Consider the following 12,342-nt stretch of genomic DNA (forward strand, 5'->3'; position numbering starts at 1 on the left):
CTCACAAGATTTCCCCCTGGAAAACCAAGGGGAAAAACCCTTAGTGGGGTGAAGTTTTCTTTTGGAAAAAGACTCCTTTGTGTGCCAGGTTGCTTTATTCGGGTATTTCATCAGGACTATTATCTGCTGATTAGTTGTACTTGCCTTGTGAAATAAGACACTCCTGCATGGTGCAGTTTGACCTGATATCCCCATTCCTGATGCTCATTTCTGCTACGTGTTTGAAGTTACTTTATTATTCCATTTCTTCCTAAGGTTAAGCTAGGAACCAATTTTTAATAGTTTTTCTGTTCCTGAATGACAAACATTTCCTATGAGGGGTTTGCAGCTGGATACAGTGCAAATTTGTTGTTCCTTAAGATAACGGAGTTTCAAGCCTGGAAAACTTGAGGTCAAATTTTAGGTCTAAATAAATGCAAGCTACAAATGAAAATCTTCATATCATTGCCCTCTGGATTGCTGCCTTGGGAATCTTAACAGCAATGTGGGGGAAAAACAATGTTAATTTTCCTTGATCCTATGTAGAATTGAATACTGCTGATAATTCCATCTTCAGAGATGGAATGTACCATGCACATTGAAACGTGTTGTTATTTGAAATAAACTAGAGGGGAATAAACCCACTGATTAATCACAGTGGTGAAGTTTGGAGAGGATGTTTATGCTTTTCAGCTTGCTGGAGATAGGATCCAGCTACTGGTGGCCTTGTGTCTGTGAAATGGCACAGAGAGCAAGCAGCAGGCATTTAACTACCTCTTCATAAAATGCCAGGGGCTTTGTGGGTAGTGTTCCCTCTAATCTGTTTTCTTTTGTCATAGCAGATTTTTAGAATTGCATGTATTTCTTCAAAATTGTTATGAAGAAGCCCGTCTGTTTGGATGCTTCCAAATTAATCTACCGTGTTTGCAATTAAACAGAGAAAAGAATGTGTTCAGGTTTCAGTGGCGCTTCAGACGGATGTGATTTAACTAAACTAATGAAGGCACAGCAGACAAGACAAATTCCAGACTGTTTGTGCCTTGACCAACCATCTGTGCACATACCTCCAGGTACTGCTCATGTCTCAAGAGGCTTTTCTACATGAACAATTATTACCACTCCTCTTTGAATTGGAGTGGCAAGCCATGGCAGGAGTCTCTTGAAAGCAGCTATATTTACCACTGTGCTTTTCAGTGAAAATATAATTGTGTTATGTATGTTTAAATTAAGCCTTAATTTCAATGTGTGCTGTACAAAATACAGTAGGGAAACAGGGCAGTGTGTGAGTTTCTCATCTCTTGCACATAAACGCCAGCATCAGCAGGGATATGCAGAAGGAGCATTCCTCATTCAGAGACTTCCTAGTGGGTTGCAGACCCATTTTAAATTATTCTTGTCTGAGAATGTGTGTGTTCAAATAAGACTATGGATACATCTTCTCCTTGTACATACTAGCATTTTTTTTCTAGTTATTCTTCTTTCTTATGCAAGAGATTACTCAAAATTACTCTGGAAAACCACCCATTTCTTCAGCTGTATAATAACCAGCAGTGTCATGATTTGACATGCCAGACTTTGATAGGGTTCTTCAGTTGCACATATAACCCCCTGAAAAATAATGAATAATTTCAGGACTATTTCTCTTTATGTAAGAAGAATAAGATATGTTGCAGGTAATGGCTTCTGTGAATACTAATTTTTTTTTTTTTTAATTTTAATTATATTTTACCATATTTCTTTTCCAAAGTGAGTTTTCTTCTAGAACAGCTGGTTGGGGGAGAAACAGTCGCCTTGTAAGTGACTGCTGGTCATTAGGTCAGTTATCAGCAGACTTTGGCTTTTGATAACACCTGAAGTAGCTTTGCCCGTGGCTGTAAATTACTAAGGAATCTCCTGCTGGGTTGGATTATTTCTCTGGCCACTGCATCAGCCTCTGTGCAAGAGATCACCTAGCCTGTGGTAGAAGAGGGGATCCTATAGTGCATATATTGAAGTAGTGGTGGAAAGGAATTTGTTAGACTGTAACCCTGTGCATGTACCATCTATGTGCGAACTTTGTCATGGTGAAGTGGTAAGGTGGTTTTTTTTTTAGGTAGGAAAGAGAAAAATTTTTCCATTTTAAGTTTACACTGTGTGCGTTTCAACTATTTTCTCTATCAAGGCTAGGATTGAAGGCAGGGTAACTTCTTACTCTCTATGCAGTGTGTTCCTTTCTATTCAGGTAGAATACCCTTAAACATGCACTGTAGGAGTGAAATGTGTGTTTAGCACTGAATTTTAGTTGTATGTTACATAAACCAGTGTATGTGGCACTACTTAGTATCGAAAACTCTCTGTCCTTGTTGTAGTACAACTTCTGTAATTCCAGATGATTGTGATAAAAAAGCAGAACACTTTGTTCAGGAGCTCTTAATGGTCTGCTGCAGGGAAATAAAAATCAAGTCTTTGCAAAGAATGGTCACAGGACTGAATATTCACAACTCCTCTTGCTTCTGCCAGGTTCTCTGCATTTGTCTGCCATAGCTGGAAGAAGTTCTTTGGCTTTGTAAAAAACAGAAGGTAGGAAGAAAATCACAGAAAGAAAAATGTTCTTGGCTTCCAGCCCCATAAATAGCATGGGTAAAACCTTCTAGGAAAAGTAGAATTGGGTATCTTGATGTGGTTCGCACTGCTTTTGGAATTTCAGGAAAACTGACGTAACCTGTTGGGTCATGTTATTTGACCATACATGGACATTGGGTTTTAGATAGTTAGGCTTTATTCTTCTGTGTGTTTTAATTTTCTCTCTAGTGCCATGTGCAACTAATTTATGTATTACTAATTCACATATTGAATTAATTTAAGGAAATGGAGTCATCTCAGGGATCCATAGAGGGCTGCAGTGCTGAACTGAAAATCAAGTTTGCAACTTGCAGACATCAAAGGATTTGGAAGTTTTGGTTGGGGACAGAGACATCAAACTTGGATGGTTATTTCTTCCTTGCTCTACAGCAAAGTGGAAAGTTGTGATTTCCATATTCCTGGAGGAAGCTACACAGAGAGATGCAGCCTCTCACTCCATGCTGGTGTTTTTGTGACCTGTCCCAGCCAAACCTAGGGAATGTAGACGCACAGGAAATATCTTTTTAAAATTTAAATATAGTCAGCTTTCTAGACAAAACCCCAACTTTGAGTTAGTACCTGAAAAAAAAGCTGCGGGTTAGTATTTGGCAGTTCATATTTTAGCTAAGGAAGAATTCTCATATCCTGGAATGTGACCTGGCTCTTTGAATCATGTCTGGTGTTTTCTTCCATCGATGTTCCGAATTTGCAGGAAAAAGAATCTGCTTGTGTTGAGACCTCACCTTCTTTGTATTAACCAGCTTCGCATCCCCTGAGGGAGGAGGAGCACTAGGCTTTAGGAGGGGTGTGAAAGCACGGCTAATAAATCTGTTTTAAGTAGGATGGATGAGCAAATAACCTCAAAAAAAGTGTGCTAGGCTTGTTCCAAAGGGTTTGGCTTTGCAGTGAAGTCTGCCAGTCTTAACTGGATGTCTTAACTCTGCCTGGAGCACATCTGTGTGAAATACTGCAAAAAATTCCTGCCAGTAGCTGTGCCTTGTAGCCAATACTGCTGCTGGTATCCTCTCTGGTGGGGTTGTACCAGACCTGACAAATAGAGGAAGCCTTTTTTATTTATGTTTTCTTTTTTTTTTTTGTTTGTTTTTTTGTTTTTTTGTTTTCCCTTTTCAAGTGAGGCAAGTGTAGACACGGCTGTAGTGACAAACCATTAATAAAGCAAAAGGAATGTGGCTGTAACACTTTAAATAATGACACGTAGCAAATAAATGTCAACATATTCGTTGTTGTGCCTGGAATGGAAATATTACTAGGAAAATATGTAGCTTCAAGCTACAGTCTGGGTTTTTTTCCTCAAGAAAATAGCATCAGTGTGATGCTTAAATTTTGTTAAATCTCAGCTTTCAGATTTGGTCTAGATGGATGTGGTCATTTGTTTGGGGATTGGGGTTTTGTTTTCTATGGGCCTAAATAGTTTTTATGAATGCTGTGTTCTTTAAAAATAAACCTTATATGTGAATATATGTGTATATATATTTGCACACACGATAACTATAGATACATAAATAATTACGTCTATAGCCAGAGCAGTTGGAGGTACAGCTGGCTATTGACTAAATCAGTCCATTTCCATTGAAAACTGCTCACTCATGTGCTCTCTGGTGTTCAGTACTGGGCTCTTTCAGTCCTTTTCTTAATCCCAAGCAGTTAAGAAATGGTTCAAAACCTCACATACTCTCTTCTTTCTTGTTAAACAGAACCCCCAAAACCTGAAGTCAGATTGCCCCACTCCTTCTCCTCCACCCCCAAATCCCAACACCTGTGAATATTGTTATTGGACTTGGCTCTTTCTCAAAATTAAAACCTGAGACTTTGAAGTAATGAGAAGCAAAAGATTTAGGAAGAATCTCCAAAACCTTAGGGGAGAAATGCATTGGGCAGTTTCTGGTCTCTCAGATGTATTTCTACAGCCTGTGTTTTGGTTGGGTTGGAGTGACTAAGTCAGCGAGGCTTTTGGGCTGTGTTGGATCACAGAGCCTGATCCTGTGAGCTGCAGGGGTGTGTAGTGAGTGTCCTTGTTCCTTACTGCAAGGGTGTATGCCCTTCAGGACAGGTTATTCAGGATGGTGGCAACAGCAGGACTAAAACACTTCCAAGCTCTGGCACAAAGCAGTTGATGCAGGCAGGAAATAGGACTTAAAACCTGGCTGTGGATATAGCATCCTAACAACAACTGTACTCAGGCTTCTGGAGAGCTTCTGTCCTGTAATTGAGTCTTGGATAAAAGGAGGGATTTAATTTAAAGGTGGATGAAAATACATTGCCTCTGTTTATATCTCAGTGAAGTGATGATTAGAAAAGTGGTGTTTTCGCACAAATGAGTACAGCGGAAAGAGCTGTGAGAGTTGTGCTAAATTGGGTACTGAGTTAAATGAAAATGCTAGTCTTGAGCTGTATGGCTGGAGGTCACAGTGCCAGGTTTGCACATCTTCTGGAAAACAAATGTACTTTCAGTCTTCTGGTTCTGCTCAGATGTGAAGGGGCCTGTTTGATGACAGTGGAAGGACAGATGTGATTCAGTCTGTGTGGGCACTGCCATCACTTCTAAATCACACAAGTGCTCATCCTTAGGCTCTGGAGGAGCTGCCCTGGTCAGGCTGACGTTTCTGATCATGAGGCTGTGCAGGTGATGGGATTGCAGTGAGCTCTGAAAGAGGTTGATGAAAATGAAGACAGTGTATTTCAACTAAAAAAAAAAGAAAAATTGAAGTCCAGCAGCACCTGGAGCTGAGAGGATATAAGATTTGCAGCATCCAGCATCCATGGAATGGGATGCTCCAATGCTGGTGAGGTTGGCTCAGTCCTTTATTCCCCCTGGAGCATATGAATTAAACTCCTGGTTTATGGCTCTGTAGTTCAGTGTCCTATGCTCTTTGCCAAAAATTCCTCTTTCTGTACTCTGGTGTACTGTGATTGTTTTGTGTCAGCTGATTACCTATGCTGCCACCTAAGTCCCAGCATATTTTTTTCTAACTTGAATTTGGGATGTATATGAAGTTATTCAGGAAGACTTTGTGGTTCTCTGGCATGAGGGGTACTGAGGAGGCTGCTCACCACTGGACATGTGAGCTTACTTTGCTCAGGAGTTCCTGTGCAGAAGTCTAGATAAGCTATGTGATGAGATCATCCATTTTATTCACTGGAGCTGTATTATTGCCCCATAAACCAGCATGATGATACCCTTAACACTGAATTAAGGCCTGTTTTTACAAGGCAGCTTCTCATGGTTTTACTGATGCTCATGTATCACATCAGTTAGCTGTGAAGGGGGAGGGTGTGCTGGAAGTGATGTGTGATTTTTCACAAATCCTTAAGTGATGTCATCATTTTCTGTTGTCCTTCCTAGAACGGGGTGTTCAGAACATTGAGCATGTCCTGTCCCTCCTGCTCCAGCAGAAGCCTTAATCCTTTTGGGTCACGATTAAATGGAAGTCAGGTGTCTGCTCTTTGTGTTGCAGTGGCAGTTCACACTGTTTACAGGGCCCTAGGAAGAAAATAAAGGTGTTTGGCTTTGAAGTGTGGCTGTTGAGTGAAATTGCTGTGACATCTTAACCATGTGGGTGGCCATGTGTAGTTCCAAGAGCTGTGGCAGCAAGCAAGATGCTGATTTCAGAGCAAAGGTCTCTCAAAGTGTCTCAGAACCTGCCTATTTCAGCGGTGAGGGCTGAGGGCCATAATTGTGGGAAAGAGTGGAAATCTGGCTGGTTGGATTTTGAAATTCTTGCATGGCAACCTGATTTTCCATGCTCTTACCTAACAGTTAAAACCTCCATTCAGAGCCTCGATCTTGTATACCTCTTGTTACAAAAACAGAAGTCCTGCATAAGTTGCTGAGTGGCAGAATGACCTCCTAAAGAACCTCCTGCAGGGTTTTGCGAGGTCTTTAACTGCTGTTTCTCTTGCAGGAAGTCCGTTGAGGAAAATTCTCCATGAATGTACGTCACCATGATGATGACCGACCAAATCCCGCTGGAGCTGCCGCCCTTGCTGAACGGGGAGGTGGCCATGATGCCTCACATCGTCAACGGCGACGGATCTCAACAGGTCAGAAACTGGCTGCTCTAAATAAACTCCTTCTGGGGGCAACAAGGGGTTTTCAAGATGGGGAAGATGGTTTTCCTTAGCGCTAGGGAGGGCAGAGTATTCCCTGGGATGTAGAAATCTGCCTTTATGGTGGAAAGACGTTAAAAACAATGCTTAAAAGTGGACCATTAAATTGAATGTTTGTTTGCATATTTGAAGTAAAAATAGTGGAATTAGAACAGTGGCTATAAATGCTGCATATTTGAGGGCATTGCAGAAAGTTACTTATGATTTACTTGTGCTAACTCTTTTCCAGACATCTTACTAGCATTTGTGGTGAGATTTTAAGACTTTAAAAATGCTTAGATTAGAATAAAAATGGAAATAGGAAAGAAACGGAGAATAGCACTGATGTCTGCTATTCTTTGCTTACCTGAATATACCTTTCCTGGCAGGCTTGTGTACTACCCTGTGCTTCATTATAAGAAGCAGATGTGAATTTTGAGTGGGTTTTTGAAGGAAGACAAGATTTACAGTTGTTTTTATTTTTTTTTTCTGGGAGATACTCTCTAATAAGGTTGATCAGAAATTGGTAGAATGATCATAAGACCATAGCAATGCCTTCGTGTCAGGATACAGCATGGAGGTTCAAGCAGGTGGGTGGTAGGTTCCCAAATATGTCACCTGGGGTCAAGGTGTCTCTTTGTAGAACATCTACTGTGGCAATTTTTCTGTGTTGCTGAATTTGGTTCCCTCGTGAGACATTTCAGCCAAGTATTGTAACGAAGGTAGAAGCAAGCTGTCCTTCTTGAATCAATATAGAAGGTCATTCTGTTACTTCTCGTTCCTTGGATCATTTGTTCCTCCTTCCAAGCTGTGTTTTGAGCTAGACCAACCTCAAGAGGAAGAATAATTTCTGCTTTCCTTGTGAGCTTGAAAGGCTGTTTGGTTATCTGGATTCTCATTATGATGTAGGTTTTCATTGTTGTGATTCGTTATTTTTTTCAAAATCATTATTGCAAAGTGTGCTTTGACCTCAAAAAATAGAAAAGAATGCATTCAGTGGCTGTATTTACCAAGTCCAATATTAATACAGTTAAGTGAAGGAACAATCTTATTCATACTGGAAAGGATAATTTTTCTTCAAGTACACATTTTCCTCCTTGATGGAAACCACTTACCAGGTCAGACTGTCCTGACAGTAGATCCTTCTGATTTACAGAAAGAATAAGTGTATTGTTCTGAGCCTTTCTTTGAGATGGTGCTCTAAGCCCAATCTTTCAATTTCCCCATCTTTGATGATTCAGCAGCCTGGCTTAGTAGATGCCTGTGTTGCCTTTAGAACAGTTTCTCAGCTAATGTTTTGCATTAAAAAGTATTGCAGGTGCACTGGAAGCTCATTGCTTCTTGCTGTTGCTGTGCTGTGCAAGCATGACTCAGTAGAACAGTTCTGTGCCAGGGCCCTCTTCTGTGTAAGTGTTTGCTGGATGATGCCTTTAGACCTCATCTCCTTAAGTACCTGTAGCTAAAATACCAGTTTTCCCTGAGACTTTTTTGGCCCCTAGTCTGGATGGGCCTTCATTTCTTGCAAAGCTTCACTGCCTTTATGCTTTATTGTTTTCATCCTATTCTGGAAGCTTTGGGTGATGTCTTTGCTTTTTAAAAGTACAGTTCTGAAGGGAATGAAATTGGAATAAATGCTTTGTGTGATCTTTGCAAATGAACTATTCTAACTGCTCAACATGGTTTGTTGTAATGTGGAAACGAATGTCAAGTGTTTGTTGAAGGAGATTTATTTTAGTTATTTGTGAGGTGGGAAGAGCCTTCAGGATAGATTCACACAGGAATGACTTCCTTAAGAAAGATGGTTTATATGACTCCATAAATAGGTTCTAGCTTTAGGAGGACATGTGCTTTTACAGGGTGTAATTATAGTCTCCTTTAGAAGCTGGTGGTGAGAAAGCATTATAGCAGAGCTGGTGGGAGATGAGGTCTGTGGAGTTTTCCAGGCTGCAGTGTGGCCAGCAGGCAGGTCAGTGCCTCATTTTTTGGGGCTGACAGAACCAAGGTTCTGATGGGATGCTCTGGGCACACTGGCTGCTGCTGCCAAACCTGGTGTGTTAGTGGATTTGTGAAGCCTCAGCTGTGCCAGCACCACAGAGCTGCATTAGGAGCTGTGCCTGGAAATGCTGAGCCCCAGGGAAAAGCCTTTCCTCAAAAGACCTGTTCTTATTATGCAGAATAAAGCAGACTGGAGCTGGTGAAACACCTTGGCTTTGCCAGCAGCCAGCTGGAGAGTGATGCAAAAGGCAAATCTGCCAGTGAACAGGCCTGAGTGTAAGGCATTGTATGGGAACATTCACTTGCTTTATCTTCCTCAGAGTAAAGGCTGCAGAGCTGCACAGGGCAGCGTGAAGAATGTCTGCCTGCTTGACAGTAATCTCTCTTCTCTAGACTACCCAAAATGGCATTTCTAGCACTGACTTTTTTTTTTTTTAAGTTTCCCACACTTCATTTCCACTACTGCTGACTGTGTTTAATGCTTTCATGTCGCTTCCAGAGCTGTTTCTGCTTCTAATCCACTTGTAACTCCTTTGGGGATTCAGGGAGCGATAATTAACCTTTTGGTCCAAGAATTTCAATGGTTTCCTGTAGGTACTCCACTCTAAAAAGCTTGGAACTTAAAGTGGAGGGGCAGCTAGCTGTGCTACAGCACATCTTAGTTGGGCTATTTAGTTTGGGAAGCTTTATTTCAGCTTGGTTCACTCGTTGCACCTGCAGAGGTGTAGCAGATTTTCTGCTTGCCTACTCTTTGTAAAGCTGTGTTTACCAACCCTGTGGTTTCACCATTTGGCTCGAGCTCAGGCACTGCACATCGTGCTGTGTGTGCTTGTTCTTGTCTTTTAGGGTCACAGGCTTTAAATGAGGGAGACGAGAGTACAGCTGAATGAAGAACAAGATTTGGTACCTTCCTGTAGCACAAGTCTGTGCACCTTGCAAGCAACTGAAAGCACTTAACTGGGTTTTATACTGAACCACAGCATCTGAGCTTGGTGAAAGAACTTCCTGCCAAAATTTAGAGTTACTTCTTCATGGTTTCTCAGTTTATTGTTTTAGTTTTACTTCTTCTTTGGCATGTGTTTTTGAAGGTTTGATAAATTAGAAGGCTCAGAATCTGCCACTTGTGGGTTTTGTTGTAAAGAGCACTTGTGGTAAGCTGACTGAATTGATTCATGCCTCTATTAATGCCTCTATTTTTGTCCAATCAAAAAAAGAAAAAAAGTTAAGACCAGAAACTTATTGAAGTATTAATTTTTAAAAGTCAGCTTTATTGTTTAAGATGTAGCACGTTCCCTGACTTTTCTTAATGAAGAGAGGCTGAAAATATTTAGCCCACCTGCTCTGTGTGACTGAGGGATGTGTTCCTGAGACGAGTATTGCACACAGCATGGTGTGAGTTCCCTGGTCCTTCCTGTGGGATGCACCTGGAAATTCATTGGGATCTGGGCCAGTCTTTCAAAGTAGATGACAGATCCAAGTGATTGTTTTGTTTTCTGGTGTTTTGTTTGTTTGTTATCTTTGCCCAAAAGATGCAATGTATTCCATAAGTTACGCACTGTAGAAATTGTGAATGCAATAAATTTTAATGGTTTAAAGCGTTTGTGAGGAACCTGTGGCTGGATCCCAGGTGGTGCCTGTGATGCCATGCTCCCCAGCTTTATGAAGCATGATACATCTCATGGGATGGAAAATTGCCACACTGGAAAATATTTAATGCAGGGTTTTAATAAACCTAAGCCCTGCAAGGGGCTGTTTGACCTTGGTGAAAATGTTCTCATACGGGAGAAATGCTTTAAGTGAGCACTGGGACTGTATTGCATCAGATGGATGCAGGTGAATGTCATCCTGCTCACTGCTGGGAGAGGCCACTATAAACCAATAGTGTGCAAAAGAGAGAATAGCCTATGCTCTTGGTCCTTATCAGGTGTCATTTCTGCCTTAGTATGACTGTTTATCCACAGTATATATAGTTTTATATCATAGAATAGTTTAGCTTGGAAGGGACATTAAAGCCCATCTCTTTCCACCCCCTGCCATGGGCAGAGACACCTTCCACCAGAACAGGCTGCCCAAAGCCTCATCCAGCCAGTCTCTGGACACTTCTAGGGATGGGGCAGCCACAGCTTTTCTGGGTCACCTGTGCCAGGGTCTCACCACCCTCACAGCAAAGAAATTTTCTCTAATATCTAACTGAAAACTTCCTTCATTCAGTTTCTTTATTCCTGAACCTGCGCTTATGCCTGTGTTAGCTTTGTGGGCACTTCTTTAGTCTCTTCCCCATGTCCCACTGGGCTTGAGAGTTGGATAGTGGGGAAAAGGGATGCACGAGTGACACGTGCTTGGCTTGTCATGAAAACACAGTCTGGATATACTCTGTGGGATTATAAATATTTATAGTAGCTATGCAACTCAGTATCATTCATCACTCAACAAACATGACTTCCAATAAAATAGAATGGCATTCTTAAACGCAAAAGAACTGCAAAAAGAGCATTGTGGAGATAACAGGCTTTCTCTGAGGATGCAGCAGGTAAGGCTAGGCTTCAGCACCGAGTGGATTAAACTGCTAAATTAAACATCCGAGTGCTTTTCAGGGAAAAGAAAAAGCCTTTGGAATTGTGCTGCTGACGCCCTGCTCCCAGCTGTCACATGCTCCAGCTTTTTGGATGGGAGGACTGCAAGTGGGCTGGAGTGACCTCGGACATGAGACCACACCCTGGAGATGCTGCCAGCCAGCACTGAGGGCTCCAAGTGACCCTTCAAGTCCTCTGTCCTCTCTTGCCATCTCATAAATGTGCATGCTCGGGATGATGAATATTGGAAGTGGCATTGCACAAGTCAATTAAAGATCATGTGGGTTTGTTTTCATTAAAATAGAGAGGTTATCGTTACACTTTTTTTATTGCTTTCCTCAGTTTTTTTAATTAAAAGCTGTAGAAACAAGGCGTTCTCATGAAGATTCCTTGTGTGAAAGGAAAGAGGGAAGCTGCTTTCCAGGCTGCAGAATATGGTTTTGTTGTTTATGAGGGCGTGGGGAAAAATAAATCATGGAATTAGTTTTATACACTTAGTGTGTGTAAACAAAAGAAGTCGCAGTGTGTCTTGACATTATTTGTCCCAGGCAACTGGGACAAGTCAGGGGTGTTGGCTGGAATATGAACCAATATGTAACACTCAGAGTGTGCTGGATTTAATGGTTTGGCCTCAGCTCTGCATCTCTCTGGTCAGTGCAATGCAGTTGTGAGCTGCAGAGGGGATTGGGTGGATAATGGGGAAAACCCCAGTACCCCAGCTTTGGGAAGGAAGGAGCTGGGACTGGGTTGCAGCCTGTGGAAGAGTCTTGCCTGAGGAGCCTGGTTGCTGCTCCTGGCTCTGAGTCCACTTTTGTTCCATGTCCTCCCTTTGTGCCCAGCCCTTGCTCCAGTGTTGACCCACGTCACTCATACCTTGGCTATCCCTGTTTGCTCCTGATATTGCTGCCTTCCCCCAGCAACAGCCTGTAAATGTTTTCTTCAGCTCCAAAGGTGGCTGATTTGAGCGTCTGTCAATGGGGAGTTATTTCCCTATCTGTAACATTTTAATAGAAGCTGCTATATATAAGTGCCAGGCTCTGCCCACAGGCTCGTGATGGGACAAAGCTGTGTGGCTGCTGCTCTACAG

The 12,342-nt window shown here is 41.9% G+C and overlaps 1 protein-coding gene across 2 annotated transcripts in view; it reads left to right on the forward strand.

Annotated features, from left to right (window-relative positions):
• The window catches only part of FNDC3B (fibronectin type III domain containing 3B), a 180,951-nt gene that overhangs the window by 30,691 nt on the left and 137,918 nt on the right, over window positions 1-12,342 (forward strand). For both annotated transcript variants that reach the window (XM_085069045.1, XM_085069046.1), the window contains exon 2: window positions 6,504-6,642. In XM_085069045.1, the coding sequence (XP_084925171.1) occupies window positions 6,532-6,642 (111 nt within the window). In that variant the 5' untranslated portion in view covers window positions 6,504-6,531. The remainder of the gene's footprint in view (window positions 1-6,503; window positions 6,643-12,342) is intronic.

The sequence above is a fragment of the Lichenostomus cassidix genome, chromosome 9 (genome assembly GCF_008360975.1).
Source record: "Lichenostomus cassidix isolate B80296 chromosome 9, HeHo_3.0, whole genome shotgun sequence".
Classification (NCBI taxonomy): Eukaryota; Metazoa; Chordata; class Aves; order Passeriformes; family Meliphagidae; genus Lichenostomus; species Lichenostomus cassidix.